Source organism: Dreissena polymorpha, chromosome 16 (assembly GCF_020536995.1).
Source record: "Dreissena polymorpha isolate Duluth1 chromosome 16, UMN_Dpol_1.0, whole genome shotgun sequence".
Lineage (NCBI taxonomy): Eukaryota > Metazoa > Mollusca > Bivalvia > Myida > Dreissenidae > Dreissena > Dreissena polymorpha.
The window spans coordinates 42,620,512-42,640,049 of NC_068370.1; the positions used below are offsets into that span (position 1 = coordinate 42,620,512).

A 19,538-nucleotide genomic window follows, 5' to 3' on the forward strand; every position below is an offset into this window, starting at 1 on the left:
TATCGATTGATATTGACACATGGTTATTCACGCATGACGTATTCACAACCGCGCGAATCTTCGCTGATAAAAGTCGGCTTAGAAGCTTGGTTAAGAGGCAATTAAGATGTTATCAATAAGGTCGCGCGCCGGAAAACAGGGCGGCGGCCTTTGAAAAGGGCAGCGTGGCGCTGATTTGCTTTGAAAGGGGCAGCGAGGCGCTTCAAAAAAGCGGCGTGGCGCCGCGCCACGCTAAAACGGCCTGGATAAAACACTAGTACTGCGTGTGATGCAGCTAAGAACTGCACAGAAAAAGACATTCGCTATCCTTGATCTCATTCATTGAACTATCAACGCAGTATATCTTTTTATCCCCACGTTTTTCGGAGAAAATGTGGGGATATTGTATTGATGTGCATCTGTCTGTCTGTCCTGGCCACCTGCTCCTCCTACAATATTAGCACTAGAGCCTTGAAACTTACATACATGGTAGCTATGAGCATATGTGCGACGGTGACAGTGACGGAATTTTGATCTGACCCCTGGGTCAAAAGTTATGGGGGTTGGGGCGGGGCCGGGTCAGAGATTTTCACTCATTTTTTTATGTTATTTTACATTAACTTCTTCATTTCTGCATCGATTTACTTCAAATTGATACTGAGCCTCTCTTATGACACTAAGGTCAATCTCAACTATGCATGGCCCCATTACCAACCCTGACGCGCCCCGGCCACATAGCCTAGGCCACGCCCATCCAAAATTGCCTTTTACTATAATTTCTTCATTTCTACACTGATTCACTTAAAATTGATACTGAACCTCTCTTATGACAATACGGTCAATCTCAGCTATGCATGGCCCCATTACCAACCCTAGGGCATCCCGCCCACATAGGCCACGCCCACCCAACATGGCCTTTTACTATAATTTCTTCATTTCTACACCGATTCACTTCAAATTGATACTGAACCTCTCTTATGACAATACGGTCAATCTCAGCTATGCATGGCCCCATTACTAACCCTGGGGCGTCCCGCCCACATAGGCCACTCCCACCCAAAATTGCCATTTACTATAATTTCTTCAATTCTACACCGATTCACTTCAAATTGATACTGAACCTCTCTTATGACAATACAGTTAATCTCAACTATGCATGGCCCCATTACCAACCGTGGGGCGCCCCGCCCACATAGGCCACGCCCACCCAAAATTGCCTTTTACTATAATTTCTTCATTTCTACACCGATTCACATCAAATTGATACTGAACCTCTTTTATGACAATACGGTCAATCTCAACTATGCATGGCGCCATTACCAACCCTGGGGCGCCCAGCCCACATAGGCCACGCCCACCCAAATTTGCCTTTTACTATAATTTCTTCATTTCTACACCGATTTACTTCAAATTGATACTGAACATCTCTTATGACAATACAGTCAATCTCAACTATGTATGGCCCCATTACCAACCCTGGGGCGCCCCGTCCATAATAGGTCACAACCACCCAAAATTGTCTGTTACTATAATTTCTTCATTTCTACACCTTTTCACTTCTAATTGATACTGAACTTCTCTTATGACAATATATCAATCTCAACTATGTATGGCCCCATTACCAACCCTGGGGCGCCCCGCCCATAAAAGGCCACACCCAAATAGGCCACGCCCACCCAAAATTGCATTTTGCTATAATTTCTTCATTTCTGCACCGATTCACTTCAAATTGATACTGAACCTCTCTTATGACAATACAGTTTATCTCATCTATGCATGGCCCCATTACCAACCCTAGGGCGCCCCGCCCACATAGGCCACGTCCACCCAAAATTGCCTTTTACTATAATATCTTCATTTCTACACCGATTCACTTCAAATTGATACTGAACCTCTTTTATGACAATACAGTCAATCTCAACTATGTAAGACCCCATTACCAACCCTGGGGCGCTTGACCCATAATAGGCCACACCCACCCAAAATTGTCTTTTACTATAATTTCTTCATTTCTACACCGATTCACTTCTAATTGATACTGAACTTCTCTTATGACAATACGGTCAATCTCAACTATGTATGGCCCCATTACCAACCCTGGGGCGCCCCTCCCATAATAGGCCACACCCACATAGGCCACGCCCACCCAAAATTGCCTTTTACTATAATTTCTTCATTTCTGCACCGATTTACTTCAAATTGATACTGAACCTCTCTTATGACAATACAGTTAATCTCATCTATGCATGGCCCCATTACCAACCCTGGGGCGCCCCGCCCACATAGGCCACGCCCACCCAAAATTGCCTTTTACTATAATATCTTCATTTCTACACGGATTCACTTCAAATTGATACTGAACCTCTTTTATGACAATACAGTTAATCTCAACTATGCATGGCGCCATTACCAACCCTGGGGCGCCCCGCCCACATAGGCCACACCCACCCAAAATTGCCTTTTACTATTATTTCTTCATGTCTACACCGATTCACTTATAATTGATACTGAACTTCTCTTATGACAATACGATCAATCTCAACTATGCATGGACCCATTACCAACCATGGGGCACCCCTGGGTCAAACATGCGGCGTGGGGATACGTGTCGGCCTCTGCCGCACCATTTCTAGTTTAAAGATATTTCTTGTTAGATGTGTTGACTAATTTCAACTGCGCCACATGATTGGACGTATGCCGACACGATTAACCAATCAAATGCTGTTTTACAAAATGCAGCAAGCTATGCCTATGGTCGGTGTCGCTTTACGGTCATTTCTCTTCAATTATTGTCAGTTTGTGAGATCTAAACTTCGAATCGCAATTTAAAGAATCGAGAAAAACAACTGCTTTTCTCATGATTTTAACCGATGAATTCGATCGACAATCTGTTCATAATGTCAACCCGATATGCATTGAGTGTCAAATGGAAGTTTATCACACCTTTTATCAGCAAAATGTGAATCTTACTGTTAAACAAGATGTGTTTGTGAAACACAATGTCCCCCTATATGATGTTTGACCTTGTAGGATGACCTTGACCTTGTGAAGGATGACCTTGACCTTTCACCACTCAAAATGTGCAGCTCCATGAGATACACATGCATGCCAAATATCAAGTTGCTATCTTCAATATTGCAAAAGTATTCATAAAATAAGTGATTTGGGCCACATATATTTGACCTCTGACCTTGAAGGATGACCTTGACTTTGACCTTTCACCACTCAAAATGTGCAGCTCCATGAGATGCACATGCATGCCAAATATCAAGTTGCTATCTTCAATATTGCAAAAGAATTTATAAAATAAGCAATTTGGGCCACATATATTTGACCTCTGACCTTGAAGGATGACCTTGACCTTGACCTTTCACCACTCAAAATGTGCAGCTCCATGAGATACACATGCATGCCAAATATCAAGTTGCTTTCTTCAATATTGCAAAAGTATTCATAAAATGAGCGATTTTGGCCACATATATTTGACCTCTGACCTTGAAGGATGACCTTGACCTTTCACTACTCAAAATGTGCAGCTTCATGAGATACACATGCATGCCAAATATGAAGTTGCTATCTTCAATATAGTAAAAAATATTGCAAAATGTTAAAGTTGGCGCAAACAGACAGACAGACCAACAGACCAACGGACCAACAGACAGGGCAAAAACAATATGTCCCCCACTACGATAGTGGGGGACATAAAAACATAAATATATAGGGGTGGTTCACTTCAAACTAAATAGGTGCAATCAAACGCAAATACTATGACTGGACCTGCATCCTACAGGGGCGGATCCAGGAATTCTGGTTGGGGGGGGGGGCGGGATATTGAAAAATTTGCTGGGGGTCCTGGTAGGTGCAGGGTAAATCCCTACTAGGGGGCAGAGGGGGGCGAAGCCCCCCGAAAGCTCCATGATTTTATTGATTTTGAAGGCTTTGACAACCACTTCTCGAGCATGCGACGCAGTATGTACTTTTATCAAAGTACCTTCAACAGTCTATTATGTAAAGTTGGAATAAGACATTTATTCTAGAATGGACTGTTTCAGCACCGTATGGGCAAACTCCCTTTGCTCATACACCGCATGGGCAAAACCCCTTTGCTCATGCACCGTATGCTTATGAGCAAAGGGGGTTTGCCCATACGGTGCATGAGCAAAGGGGGTTTGCCCATACGGTGCATGACCAAAGGGGGTTTGCCCATGCGGTGCATGTGTAAAGTCCATCTATTTTTAATTGATAACTCTTTAATTTTTGGCTTTAAAGGGATCTTTTCACGCTTTGGTAAATTGACAAAATTGAAAAAAGTTGTTTCAGATTCGCAAATTTTCGTTTTAGTTATGATATTTGTGAGGAAACAGTAATACTGAACATTTACCATGGTCTAATATAGCCATTATATGCATCTTTTGACGATTTTAAAACCTAAAAATTATAAAGCGTTGCAACGCGAAACGATTGAATAATTTGGAGAGTTCTGTTTTAGTCGTTAAATTTTGTGAAACTACAAAGATTGCTTATATAAGGTATAATATACCTCAAGTGTATGTACTCGGCGGAATAGCTCAGTAGGCTAAAGCGTTTTTACTTCAGGACTCTGGCAGGACTCCAGGGGTCACTGGTTCGAAACCTGGTCCGGGCAATGTTCTTTTCCTTTTTTAAATTTTATTCTTGATTTTTTACTGGAGCTTTTACGATCCAATGTTTACATTTATGGATATAAAGCATTTAATGAATAAGTTAAAAAAATGCCAAAATCTGTGAAAAGGCCCCTTTAATCGTTGTTTTTATGACCACTGACATTTGCAAGGTAAAAATCAAGCAAATGAAGCTGAATCAGTCCATTCTAGAATGAATGTTGTATTCAAACTTTACATAATAGAATGTTCTTCTTACAATGCCAAAACAGTGCACAGTTTATACATAATACGGATAGATATAGCAGGTAGAAATGCTGTTTAAAAAAAACCACACTAACGGTTAATGGTAAATGTTGTGTGCGAAAAAGAAGAAAAATGAGTTTAAATAGGTGATTTAGATCTAGTTAAGTGTCAAACATCAAATGAATTGGGATTTTTCGAGTTGCGAAATCTTCCAAATTGGGAAGAATTTTCATCGACAAAAGCATTATTTGGGCAGGGGTTTTCCAGCCATTTTGGATAAAAATCATAAAAATTATGGTTATGGTTGTTACTGGTTGAGTCGTGGGTTCTGTTTGATTCGTGGGTATAGAAAATCGCCTGAAATCTCGCGATAGAATGTTCGCACATGATGCAGTTCGTTACGGAAAAATGTTTTGACACGGTCACCATTTTTTTTCGATCAAAAATTCGTCAAAAACAAGTAAATAGTGTAATTCATCATAACTTGATAGGTCGGTATGAAATATTTCCTCATTTATGTATTGTTCATATAGCGTTTCAAAGGAACACAAAATAGTTTATTTAGAAGTATTTACCATGCTACATCGTATGTTGACATTTTTTCACAAGAAATTAACCTGTCCTGCAAGGTCAGTTTAAAGGCTATTTATAGTATGCAAATCTTGAAATTCTGGCAGCCAATCAGAACCCACGAATCAACCGGAAGCTTATTTTCATGATGGTAGTTTGACACCATCAACACAGTCGATTATTTTGATGATAAAAGACGATAAACATTTGGAAAAAAGCAACAAATCTTAAAGAAGAAAGGTTAATTATTATTGTCATAATGATTCATGGTCATATATTAATAAAATATTTGTGATGTAACAACTTTATGAAAATTACCCACGACTCAACCAGACTATAGCATATATAATTTTGTAGGTTGTTTAAAAATATAACATTGAGATATAAGAGTCTAATAAATATAAGTCTTAAGACACTTCTTTAAAAAAAAAAAATAAATTGGGATTTTTTTTTTTGTGAATTGGGAAAAAGTATGCATATTTCATAATTTGGCATTGGGAATGGTTCCGACTATCGGACCCGAGAGATAGGCAGAAAAAGGCCTGAAATGGCAAACATGTTTGTTTTATCCGAAGGGTTCTATCCGAACACATGTAGATAAGTTAGTTTCAGAATTGACATAATACGAAATATTAAGTTTTAAATCACATACGCATTGCTCAAAAGCACATAAGAAAAGTAGAATAAATACCTGTGTATTTTGTTCGGTCTTTTTACGTCGTTTGTGGCTGCGTTTGACATTTTTAGATTCGTCGTTTGAGGCTTACACGATCACTCTGGATCAGCAGACGATTTATTTCATAAATCAATCTCTGGGTTAATGGTCGCCATCTTTCGAACTACTTTCAAAAGTACAACAACAACAATAACAGTAGAAGACAATTTTAATTACGAAAAATTGAGTACATGTGTCACGGTTGTTGAGTGAAATAGTGTTATTTTCAACTGTGTATGAAGCATGTGAACTGGTAGTGGAATAACCGAATTGTTGGTGGAAATGGAATTTAGAAATATATCTAATAATTGAATTCATCATCGTGACTTCGTGTAGAATAATCATCAGCATCATTTCTGTGGAACATTGCACAATTAAAAAAAAAAAGTGTTTCATAGCTATGGTGCTTTTGACATAGTTCACTAACCATCAAGACTGAAATGATTCATGCACACAGGTAAAGTAAATAATTGAATTTGTGCAGAATGTTTATTTTTTACAAATTATTATTTACTTTGACCAATTTATTTTAGATTGATTGCACTGAAACTCAAAGTCTAAAGCTTAGTAAGACACTTAAGCCAGTTTTCTGAGAAGAAACAATACTTGTTCAGAGTATAGCAGGCTCATGCGGCCTCTGGTTTATTTATTTGGCCTCGGCCTTTAACCTGGGTCGCTTTGATATCAGGTGTGTAGCAACTTTAGCCCCCATATCAACAAGGCTCTCGACCCTATATGTAGTTATTCATATTGTTTAAAGATTTTGAGAACCCTCACTCGGTGCCAGTGGGGATAAAACAGGGACCTTCTTATAGCTAGATGAATGCATCAAATATGCCAGCAACACTTTATAATCAATAACTTTATAATTGATGATTCTGTTCTTTTAACTACATTACTAATTTACCAAAACAATATGAAACACATTTTTATGCCCCCAAAGGAGGGCATATAGTGATCGCACTGTCCGTCTGTCTATCCGTCACACTTTGCATTTAGGTTTCGAAAAAATGCTCATAACTTCTATGTCGCTTCAGATGTAACATTCATATTTGGTATGCATGTGTATATGGACAAGGCCTTCCCATACACACACAAATTTTGACCCCTTTGACCTTGAACTTAGGGTCGGCGTTTAGGTTTTGAAAAATGCTCATAACTTCTATTAAAGCGTTTATCGGGTGCGTATGTCATCCTACGGAGACAGCTCTTGTTTTTGCTACTGTCCTCTGCACAAACCATGATATATCTGCATATATGCATCCAACCAAATCAGTAAAACTATTTGTCACTTAAATACAGTAAACTTATTGCAGTTAACTTTTCAACAATATATATATACATGAATATATAATTATATATAACAGATCTTGAAAAAAACACACATCAAACTTCAAATTGTTTTAGTAAATTATAGGCTTTAATTGGTATTGTGACATTGACACCACTCATGCATGCGACTATACAATTATACAACTATGGAACACATTATTTATGAGAAATTCCAATACATCAACATATCGTCTCAGATTTAAGGCAGATAATCTAGTGTTTTTTTGCTGCCATTTTACTATTACACATTTTTTCATTTTATGTTATGATGCATTGATCTTGTTTCTAAATTAACCAAGCAATCATGTTAAATTTTTGAAGAAAGATGTTTTCTGATAAATATAGAAAATATAAACACTACAATGTGAACAAAATTCAGTTGAATACTGTGCCCAACAAAGATTTGCCAAAGAGCAATTCAGATCATGATTTAAATTAAATACAAGTAATATGAAAGTCTGCCTATTGGATCCCAGTTCAGACTTATTTGTCAAATCTGCACATTAATTTTCCCTTAGCCATGTAGAATTGGGGACTAAATACCATCAAGTCATGTAAAAAGGAGCAGGGTATAGCACGCTGCTATTGATCTCTTGAGCTTTCACATGAATTTTACGGGTAATTTTCATACAACAAATGATATTATATAGTGTAATGATAAAGCATTATGAGCACATATTATATCTCTTACTAGTGGTGCAAAAATCATTTAAGTGTCACATTTCAAAAGAAAATTTATATAAAAGGTATTGTTAATTGTTAAAACGTTATAAAAGGTTATTTCAATTCACTAAAGCATTTAATTACAAGAACAAGTGCATTTTATGTCCATTACAATACATGTAACAGTATTGGCATTGTATTTATCTGCATTTGATGTGCATTTAATACACTTAAAAATGCAGACAAGACACACTCCTAACAGAAACAAATGTATTTTTTTCTGCATTTTTCCAGCATTAATACTCTTCAAGTGTATTTTTTATCATCCCAAATACACTTTACCAGGAAAAAGGTATGTTAAAATGCATTTTTAGTTTGTTTTAAGTATATTTTCAAATGCATTAAGACACTCTTTTCTTTTGCAAAAAATGTTGAACAAAAACTTGAAAATATTTAATATACTAAAGTGTAGTAATAATTAAAGTTTTGTATGAGCATCAAAAACAGTGTCAAATTCATACCAGTGCCTGTTTAGTAGCAGTAGGCCTTATATGGTCTACTTGTGGTAGAAATAATGCATTTTGTATAATACAACATACATAAATTAAAAAATATAGCTGCCCATACAGTTCAATACAATGTTCAATTAACTACACTATGCAAAGTTGAAATATGACATCAAGCTTGGAATAATCTTTTCAATAATGAATAATATGCTGTTTTAATTTATAAGTGAAATAGACACTTGCATATAAAAACTGATTTTAAATCAAAACTAAATGTTTAATTTGATTTTTAGCTCAACTGGCCAAAGGTCCTGTGTCCATCGTGCATCCATGCATAAACTTTTCCTTTAAACATCTTCTCCTAAACTACTGGTCCAATTCTGATGAAATTTCTTATGAATGTTCCTGGGGTGTACCTCTTTCAAATTTGTTCAAATTATGCCCCTGGGGTCAAATTTGACTCTGCCCTGGGGGTCACAAAATTGAAAATTTGCTTAAATAAGGCCTATTTTGTGAAAACTTTCAAAATCTCCCGTCCATAACCATTGGGCCTAGGGCTATCAAATTTGGTATGTAGAGACATCTAATAGTCCTCTACCAATTTGTTCAAATTATACCCCTGGGGTCAAATTTGACCCTGCCCCGGGGGTCACAAAATTGAACATATGCTTATATAGGGTATATTTTGTGAAAACTTTACAAATCTTCTCGTCCATAACCATTGGGCCTAGGGCTACCAAATTTGGTATGTAGTGTCATCTTATAGTCCTCTACCAAATTTGTTCAAATTATGCCCCTGGGGTCAAGTTTGACCCTGCCCAGAGGGTCACAAAATTGAACATATGCTTATATAAGGCCTATTTTGTGAAAACTTCAAAAAATTTCTTGTCAATAACAATCCGGCCTAGGGCTATCAAATTTGGTATAAAGTGACATCTAATAGTCCTCTACCAAATTTGTTCAAATTTAATCCCTAGGGTCAAATTTGACCCTGCCCCGGGGGTCACAAAATTGAACATATGCTTATATAATGCCTATTTTGTGATAACTTAAAAAAAATCTTGTCCATAACCATTAGGCCTAGGGCTACACAATTTGGTATGTAGTGACATTGTATAGTCCTTTACTTAGTTTGTTCAAATTATGCCCCAGGGGTCAAATTTGACCCTGCCCTGGGGGCCACAAAATCAATTATATGCTTATATAGTGCCTATTTTGTGAAAATTTTAAAACTCTTCTTGTCCTTAACCATAAGGCATAGGGCTACCAAATTTGGTATGTAGTGACATGTTATAGTTCTCCACCAAGTTTGTTCAAATTATGCCCCTTGGGTCAAATTTGACCCTGCCCGGGGTCACAAAACTGAACATACGCTTATATGGGGCCTATTTTGTGAAAACTTTAAAAATCTTGTTGTCCATAACCATTGGGCCTAGGGCTACCAAATTTGGTATGTAGTGACATCTAATAAACCTCTACCAAATTTGTTCAAATAATGCCTCTGGGGTCAACTTTGACCCTGCCCCGGGGGGTCACAAAATTGAATAAACGCTTTGAAAGCGCCTATTTTGTGAAATCTTTAAAAATCTTCTTGTCGAAAACCATTTGGACTATGGCTACCAAATTTGGTATGCAGTAACATCTTATAGTCCTCTACCAAGTTTGTTCAAATTATGTCCTTTGGGTCAAATTTGATCCTGACCCGCATGTCACAAAATTGAACATTATATACGCTTATATCTTGCTTATTTTGTGAAAACTTTAAAAATATTCTTGTCCTAAACTCTAGGACCTAGGGCTACCACATTTTGTATGTAGTGAGATATAGTAGTCCTCTACAAAGTTTTCTCAAATTATGCCCCTGGGGTTAAATTTGACCCAGCCCAGAAGGTCACAAAAGTGTACATGTGCTTAAATAGGGCCTATATTTAAGTATTTGCACATGCAGAGAAATTTGTTTCAGCCTTTTTTTCAGCAGTGGAGTGATACAGGGCCATCATGGCCCTCTTGTTTAAATACTCAAAAAATGAAACCGTGTTCATGCTTGCATGAACACAGTTTATAAATGCTGTCAGAATTATAAAATATGCAATTACTATAAATACAAATGCCAGGGAAAAGTGCTTTTTGTACTAAAAAATTCGAATGAATATTACAATAATACATTTTGAATACTTTAGTATGTAATTAACAGTTTTTGTCTGAGAAAATCACTAAATTTTATATATTTATTCAAATTCACATAAATCATATTTCAAAAACACATCATTACTTCAAATCCTTTCACACAATACTGAAAAAAATGCACAGTTTCTGATTGTTATTGATTCTTTATTAATTTATACATGTACCATTTTTTAATCTTGATGCATCCTCAATTGTATAATGCACATCTTAATCTGTTTTAACAATTATAATATAAAGATTAAGGCTGACTCAGTAAAATAATAATCCATGATTTCTGCAGTACTTGCAGACAAAATAGGAATACTGCTGTGATATTATCTATCTATCTAATGGGATATTAATTTGGCTTTAATAGAAAAAAATCAAAGCATACACATGTATAATATGTGTATGTATATATTAGTTAAACTTAAATTGATTGACCATCGATAAAAGATATTATAATATATGTATGTATATATATATATATCCTTGTAAAACTAAAAATTAAATATGTATGTTTCTATTACATCATTTAGGACTTTTATTTTCAGACAAAGTAGAGTGAAGCTTAAAACAGTATCCAATTGTAACAGTCAATTTTGGGAAAATCAACCTTATAATTATTTTCTGTGTTGGCCAATGTCATAATTGGTATAAAATGTATATTGAACTGGAAGTTTTCTTTATTTTAAATGATAACATTTGCTTGGTCAGCCATAATTGTCACAATCAAGTGGTCTTTTTACACTGTAGTTTTCTCACTGACTATGGGTTTGTTCTGAGAGTGAGCCACACAAAGTATCGTTGGGGAGATGAGTTGTCAATTTTATGTTTATCAGTCTTTCATAATCCAGTATACCTGTAAAAAGGGAATTTGTAACTAATAATCACACAATATACACAATTAAAATTGTATGCATTTAGATTTATTTAGTACTGCACATTAATCATTTTCCAAAAATATGTAGCAACATTACATTATATAATGCTGCAATACTAAAGTAATTTACTAATTAAAGGTCGCTGATGTGTAATGGATGTGGTGTCCACCTAATGATCTGGAGGTCACTGGTTTGATCCCCAGTGTGGGAGCATTCTTAAGAAATCTCCAAGAGACACCCAAGTACTGGTTCTAGGCCCAGGAAACGAACTCAAGAGCATTTCACATACATGTACGTAGTTAGTACTTTAAATTTAATCGAACTAAAAAAGGGTTAAAACTAACAACTGAAACCCTTATTAATACATTTTATTTTGAATCAAGCAAATGTGCAAATTCATTTAAAATAATGAGTAAAATTTAAAAATTCTACTTTAAAGTAATCATGATAATTTAGATCATTTTCAGAATATTTAATGATGATAATGATACAATTATATATTCCCTAAATGATAAAAATAAAACATGTAATGTTAATTTATGAAAAAAAAACGTTTTAATTTTATCAATATCATGGTAATTACAACTAGATACAGGCAATTAGATCAGAAACGTGCATTAATTATATTAACCCATTCATGCCTAGCGTCCTGAAAAAAAGGACATTGCAAACAGCGTAGACCCAGATGAGACGCCGCATAATGCGGTGTCTCATCTGGTTCTGCGCTGTTTGCTTAAAGAAATTTCTGTAAGAAATATTCTAAATATAGAAATAAATATACCAGACACCCCTACTTTTGGAAATAAATTGATCCAATTTAGAAGGATGGGAGAGTCCACTGGGCATAAATGGGTTAATGAACAACCCAGAGATTTGTAGTGATTTATGGTCACTATTTGATTAACGTTCTATACATGACCTGTCATAAAAGGTATTTTTTAGCCAGTACTACAATCGGCAATGATAGTCTGTATTGCATACATATTCCAACGTCTATTATCGATTCGCTTCCTCAAACTGAACAAATATTTAATGTTTACATCGCGAAACGTAATGCATCCAGTTTCACTTTCGGTTTGGTTGGTTTTGTAAACACCGTAATTTCATCTTAAAAATTGGATGATAGGGTGATTAAATAATAATGGAAAAGTAAATCACTTGGATAATAGGTCAAAATGCAACACAAATGAACGTTAATAGTGCTCTTAATATCAAAGTTTCGGTAAAAAGTTTGGCGCTAGTTCAACGCGCATGTATACAGCCTCATAACAATAGAATGACAACCTTTTGGGTAGTAAAGTAGTAATACAAGGCAATATGGCGACCGTTAGCCACGAGGCCTATCTTACGGAGGAATCCGAGATAGCCGATGTATCACGATTGTTACACGATTTGGAAATATGGCTACACACTACTATTAAATAAGGTATCTGGTCCCACTGTATATGTACGGCGCCAGAGAGACAGCAAGGGCTCTAGCACTGTGCTATGTGGGGCGCCAGATCCTACAGCAATGTTACGGGACTTCTTTCCTTCAACCACCACGCACATTTTACGTTGTGCGAGGAAGTGTGATATCCTGTTGCGTAATGGACGCGGATGCCGTAGTTATCAAGCTTCAGCAGTAGGCGTTGGTCGAGAACGGTGTTAAAGGCCTTACTCAAATCGCCGATAAACCTGTTTGTTCTGGTCATGGAATCCGCGCAGGTCATGGACTGTGACAACAAGATGGGTTTCACAAGAGTATAATGATCGGAGGCCCTTATTTAGTTTTGTTAGTACATTGTTCTTGTCCATGTGGTTTAGTACATGGCGACATATGGTGTGCTCTAATTACTTGGAGAGCACACATGTGATTAATACTGGTCTGTAGTTCTCTGGTGAGTGACTATCTCCTTTTTTAAAGACTGGGGCAATGTTTGCGTCTCTCCAATCTTTTGGAAGCTCGCCTGTGTCTAATGACCTCTGGAAGATGGCAGTAATGGCTTGCGTTGCCTCTACAGCACAGGCTTGCAGTACTCTGTTTGGGTCAATGGGAGTTCATCAGAACCAGCTGCTTTACGGACTTAGGTGTTATTCAACAGCTTGAGTACACCATCCTCACTTATGTGTAGTTGATGGATGTTGTCGTTCACCCTGTTAGTTAGTTGCGGAGTTTGCTCGTTTACATGTATGTCATCCTTGGGGAAAACGGACTGGAACTGATTGACTAGTATTTCTAGATTGCCTTTACTGCCTGTAATGAGGCGTCCATGCTCTCGTTGGGGAGCTGTTCCTATGCTTTCCTCTTTCCTAGACCTTATGTTATTCCAGAAAGGTTTTTGGAGGCCCTCTTCTATTATTTTGTTAATATGAATCCTTTCAGCTTTGCGCATAGCTCTCTTGGTTTCTTTCTGGCATTTTTTGATAGTTGACCCAATGGTTGATTTCCTTTCCATTTTGTAAAGTCTGGTTTGCATGCCAGATGACGTTTGATGTTTCTGTAGATCCATGGAGCCGAATTATTTGAGAATTTTGTTGTAGATGGTATATTTGCCTGATAAGCTGATGAGATTTTGGATTTAAACGTATCCCAGAGATCATGAATGTTGTTGTTGTTATTGTAGAGCTGTACGTACTACCTGTCTGAATATGTATGTGACGTAGGCCTTTAGTTGGTCCCAGTTTGCCGAGGAAAAAATGAAACACCGTCTTGGTTTTTTGCTTGATTGAATATGGTTTTGTGTCCGAGTCAGCTACTACAATATCATGATACGATATCCCGGGGATGTTAGCAGTGGACTTGATTAATGATGGATCGGTGGTGAAAATGAGATCAAGGAGGCTGTTTTCTCTGATGGGCTTGTCGTACAATTGAGTAAAGTTGAAGTCGGTCCACTAGAGCGTGTTTTACTATTCTATCCTGGGCTTCCCTACGTAACGATAGGCTACCCCTAATCAATATCAGGCCAATTGAAGTCACCAGCTATGGTGGTAAGCCTTTCTTTGTCACTCATAGCCAGCTGAATAGATTTTCTTAGCTCTTTTTCATCTGACATATTCCTGTGAGGCATGTAGAACGATGATACTAAGAGTTTCTTGTTGTTTTTCAGCTTCATTTGGATACATTCAATCTCACAATTGGTGACTAATTACGCTTTCTCTTTGGCGACCAGCTCTTCTTGGACAAGAACAGCTATTCCACCCCAAGTGTTCCTCTGTCATTTCGGTACGCCTCATAGTGGGCAGGAGATACCTACCTATATTATATAGTATATGTTCCAGTTGCTTTCCCTAGTTTGAAACCTTTTAGCCATGGCTCTGTGCCACAGACTATATCAGGGCTGATGTTTTGTTTATGGGAGACAAAGAACAATGATGATCTGTTGGTTATGGACTGGGTAGTAAAAGAGGAGCTTTGTTGTCGTGCTAAGCAGGGTCTTACTGTTGGGCTGCTGAAGTGCAGGGGGCTGAACGCGGTGCTTGCTGTTAATTAGTCTATTTGTAGATTCAATATTTGACAAATGTTCATAAATGTTTGAGCTAAATTAAAAACTTCTAAATGTAAAGCTAGAAATAGTAACACTTTCTCATTTGCGTTATTGCAATTGTATATGTGAGTGTTTTGCTACAAGGTCGTAGTCAGCAGAGCATACACGGAGTATGTAGACAAAATATAGTTTCAATAATATTGTTTGTGTTAAGATATATTGGTGAAATGTAAGTCATCATTCTGGCAAGTTATTAGTTATCAAATGGTATGCTCAGCACCAGTTTATCTTTTTCACATGTTTTATACTTATCATGACAAAAGTATTTCTGTTTTGATAAGAACATCAAGACATTGTCGAAACCGACACATGTAAATCGGATTTTTAAAAATTTATTTTTCAATTAATCCATACGGGTGAATGCTGGTGAAGAATTACACAAGTTTAAGATTTAAGAAATGTACGTAAGCAGTTTTAGTTCATCGACATTAATTTTGTCTGTATATCGCTTTTTTTAGAGCTAGGAAAATTGAACTGGAATATTTTACAATGAGCATGCCATTTCAATTAAATATACGTGTGAACATCTACATAAGCAAATAATATTTGTTCACAGAGTCGTGAGATGAAACAAATTTATTCGTAATTATTTATTTTCTATTTGCTCATAGATACATACTTAAAGTATAGATACTACTCAGTAAACTTTACTGTTGAATAACAATAAATAAAAAACAATGTTGCAATCTCTGAAAAAATATTTCAATCGCAAAAAGGCACATATCAGAATCATATTAAGAAAAGTGTTGTGAACTTAAACATTTGTTTTGCTGTACCACTATCGAATTATATTTATTCACATTGATATTATGCCTATATGCATTTTGCATGTGTGTATGCATATAAATGCATATAAATGGGCCTCTGGTTGTATTGCACATAAACTGTCTCAAACTATCTCAAACAAAGTGTTCATTGATAGTTTTTTAAATAAATTGTTTAATAATAAATTGTGTATTGCAGTTGTTGTTTTTCACTCTAGCTCTGAGATTCATTTTGAATGACAACTTATCAGAAGGCTTGATTTTAGTGTTTCAAGTGTGATTGAATTTGAGATTATTTTTAAGCACAAATATATATACATGTAACGCTATTTCTGAGCAATTACAGTGTTTTTAGCTTTAAAATATTATCCACAAACCATCCATGCCATTAGTATCTTTAATTACAGAACTCAAATGATTTGTATTTCTTACATATGTACTTATTATTTTTTAAACGTAATTTTTATGTAACGTTTATCATTTAATTAATACAGATACAATTTTCTTTTCTTAATTGATTCCGAACTATTCGATATATAAACGTTTTTTTCTGATATCCTCAATGTCTATTTTCGGAAAAGAGTAAAATATTAATGCCATCAAAAGTTGATTTCAATAATCCGAGTTACAAGATTGCATTATAGACTGACACAGACTGTGATAGTTTTAATCATCATTCATCGTCATCAAACTCTTCCAGTGATTTTAACTCAACGAAATTAACAAGTGATTTTAATTCTTTTGATGTTTTTAAACAAAACGGGTTACATTTTGTCCATTTTAATTGTAGATCTCTTTTATCAAAAATGTCAGAAATTAGACTATTTGCCAGTTTATTTAAAGTACATGTGATTGCAATCACTGAGACTTGCTTGGACGATACCATAACAAACAATGAAATTTGTATACCGGGTTTTAATGTCATCCGGAGAGACAGAAATCGTAATGGCGGAGGAGTGTGCTTATTTATAAATGAAAGTATTGCATTTTCGGAAAGAACTGATTAACACAGTGACACTATTGAGGCTGAGATACACCTTGTAAAAACTAAACCTATTCTGATTTGTTCTTGCTACCGGCCTCCGAATCAAAAGGATTTTACGGAACATTTAGAAAACATTTTATCGAATTTACGATCTGATTTTGAATGGTTTATTTTAGGTGATTTAAATATTTGTTTTAAAAACAAAATGTGCTCACTGTTTAAAAAATATGCACTTTTATTAGACATTTTTAACCTACAACAACTGATTGCTCATCCTACTAGAATAACTGAAACAACTTCATCAATTTTAGATCATATCTTGTGTAATCAAAGTAATAAAGTTTCAAAATATGGTACTTTACCCATAAATCTTAGTGACCATTTCCCAGTATATTGTACAAGAAAAACTAGCAAAGAAAAAATAAGTAAGCATAACACAGTTCTTGTTCGGTGTATGAAAAACTATACTGTGGAAGATTTTATTAACAAACTGAATACTTGTGATTGGAATTCTATGTTTACTGCTGACACTGTACAAGAATCTTGGTTATATTTCAAAGACAAATTTTTGACAGTTTTGAATAGTGTAGCTCCAACCAAAGAAGTTCGTTTAAAGCAGAGAACAGAGCCATGGATGGATTCCGATATTTTAGAACTAATTAAAATTAGGGACTATTTTATGTACAAATTTAAAAAAACTAATAATAAGGAATTTTTTCAAAAGTTTTGTTCATATAGAAATAAAGTCCAAAGGTCTGTGAAGAAAGCAAAGGCAGAATATATTTGTGATCAATTAGAAGAAAACAAACACAACCCTAAAAGTCTGTGGTCTCACTTAAAATCGTTAGGTCATAGCAATAATAGTAAATACTCACCCAATTTTGTTTTAAATGTAGAGGGCAACCTATGGTTTGAAGCTAAAACAATAGCCAATCATTTTAACTATTTTTTCACAACTGTTGCTTCAGTACTAGTTGATAAGCTTCCTACTGCTCCAAATCTATTTAATACAGCATCTAACATTTTTAAATCGTTTTACACAGACAGAAATCCGGCTCACAATTCTTTTAAACTTCATACAGTTTCTGAAGATTTTGTTTACAAAGAGTTAAGCAAATTGAATTGTTCTAAAAGTACTGGGTTAGACGAAATCCCGGCCAGATTTTTGGAAGATTCTGCTCCTTATATCAAAACTCATATAACATTTTTGATAAATAGCTCTATTGTTAACAATGTAGTTCCCACTGATTTAAAAAGTGCTAAGGTAAAACCACTGTTTAAGAAAGACAATAGGTCCGAGGTTTCTAATTATAGACCGGTTAGTATTTTGTCCATTGTTTCAAAAATATTAGAGAGAGCTGTATACAACCAGTTGGAATCCTTTTTAGTGAAGAACGGTCTGTTGTATGAGTATCAGAGTGGATTCAGGGGGAATCACTCCACTGACTCCTGTCTTATTCACCTGTCTGATCATATACGTGGACAAACCTCTAATGGCTTGTTTACTGGTATGATTATGTTAGATCTACAGAAGGCATTCGACACTGTAGATCATGACATTCTGTGTCGGAAGCTTCGTGCGATGGGAGTGGAGTCTGTGGAGTGGTTTCGCTCGTGCCTAGCTGATAGGACGCAGTCTGTACATGTTAATGCCGCTAAATCGGATTTCAAATCGGTCGTGTGTGGTGTTCCCCAAGGGAGTATACTGGGTCCTCTTTTGTTTTTGACCTACGTTAATGATATGAAAACAAGTATATCATCCAACTGTAAATTAATACTCTATGCTGATGACAGTGCTATTTTGTATTCACATAAAGATCCAAGTACCATCAGTCAAGTTTTAGGCAAAGAACTCGAGTCCTGTAGTAAGTGGTTAATTGACAATAAGCTATCCCTCCATCTAGGCAAAACAGAATGTATTCTTTTTGGTTCGAAACGTAAACTCACCAAGGTGGACAATTTTGATATACAATGTAATGATCATGTTATAAAATCTCAGACGTATGTAAAATATCTTGGTTCTATTCTAGATGCTGATTTGTCCGGTACTTCTATTGTAAATAATATCGTCAAGAAGGATAACTCTAGACTTAATTTTTTATATAGACAACTGGATTTTTTAAATAAAAGTCTTAGAAAAAGCTTATGTAATTCTTTAATACAATGTCATTTAGATTATGTATCCTCTTCGTGGTATTGTGGACTCACGAAACAGCTTAAGCACAAGTTACAAATAGTCCAAAATAAAATGGTTCGTTTTATTAACAATTCCCATTTTAGGACATCACTTGTTGTATCGCATTTTGAAGAACTTGGTTTATTGAACGTTGAGCAAAGATGCAAGCAACTTCGGCTTAACCACATCCATAAGATTTTCTACAATAAATGTCCAAGCTATATGAAAGACAATTTTGTCAAATGTACAGATGTCCATCAGTATGGGAATAGATCCCGATTTAATTTTTATGTACCTCAAGTTGATGGCTTTACTAGTTCTTCATTTTACTACAATGGTATTACGGATTGGAATGCATTACCCGATAATATAAAGTCCATCG

The 19,538-nt window shown here is 35.8% G+C and overlaps 2 protein-coding genes across 2 annotated transcripts in view; one reads left to right on the forward strand and one right to left on the reverse strand.

Moving 5' to 3' along the window:
- The window catches only part of LOC127862058 (PAT complex subunit Asterix-like), a 33,484-nt gene extending 20,342 nt beyond the window's left edge, over positions 1–13,142 (reverse strand). Inside the window, exons 1-2 of the mRNA XM_052401008.1 lie at positions 13,085–13,142; positions 6,127–6,198 (exon numbers count right to left, since the gene is read on the reverse strand). Of these exons, the coding sequence (XP_052256968.1) occupies positions 6,127–6,176 (50 nt within the window). The 5' untranslated portion in view covers positions 6,177–6,198; positions 13,085–13,142. The remainder of the gene's footprint in view (positions 1–6,126; positions 6,199–13,084) is intronic.
- Positions 1–19,538, forward strand: part of LOC127862023 (uncharacterized) — a 339,308-nt gene that overhangs the window by 3,801 nt on the left and 315,969 nt on the right. The window lies entirely within an intron of this gene.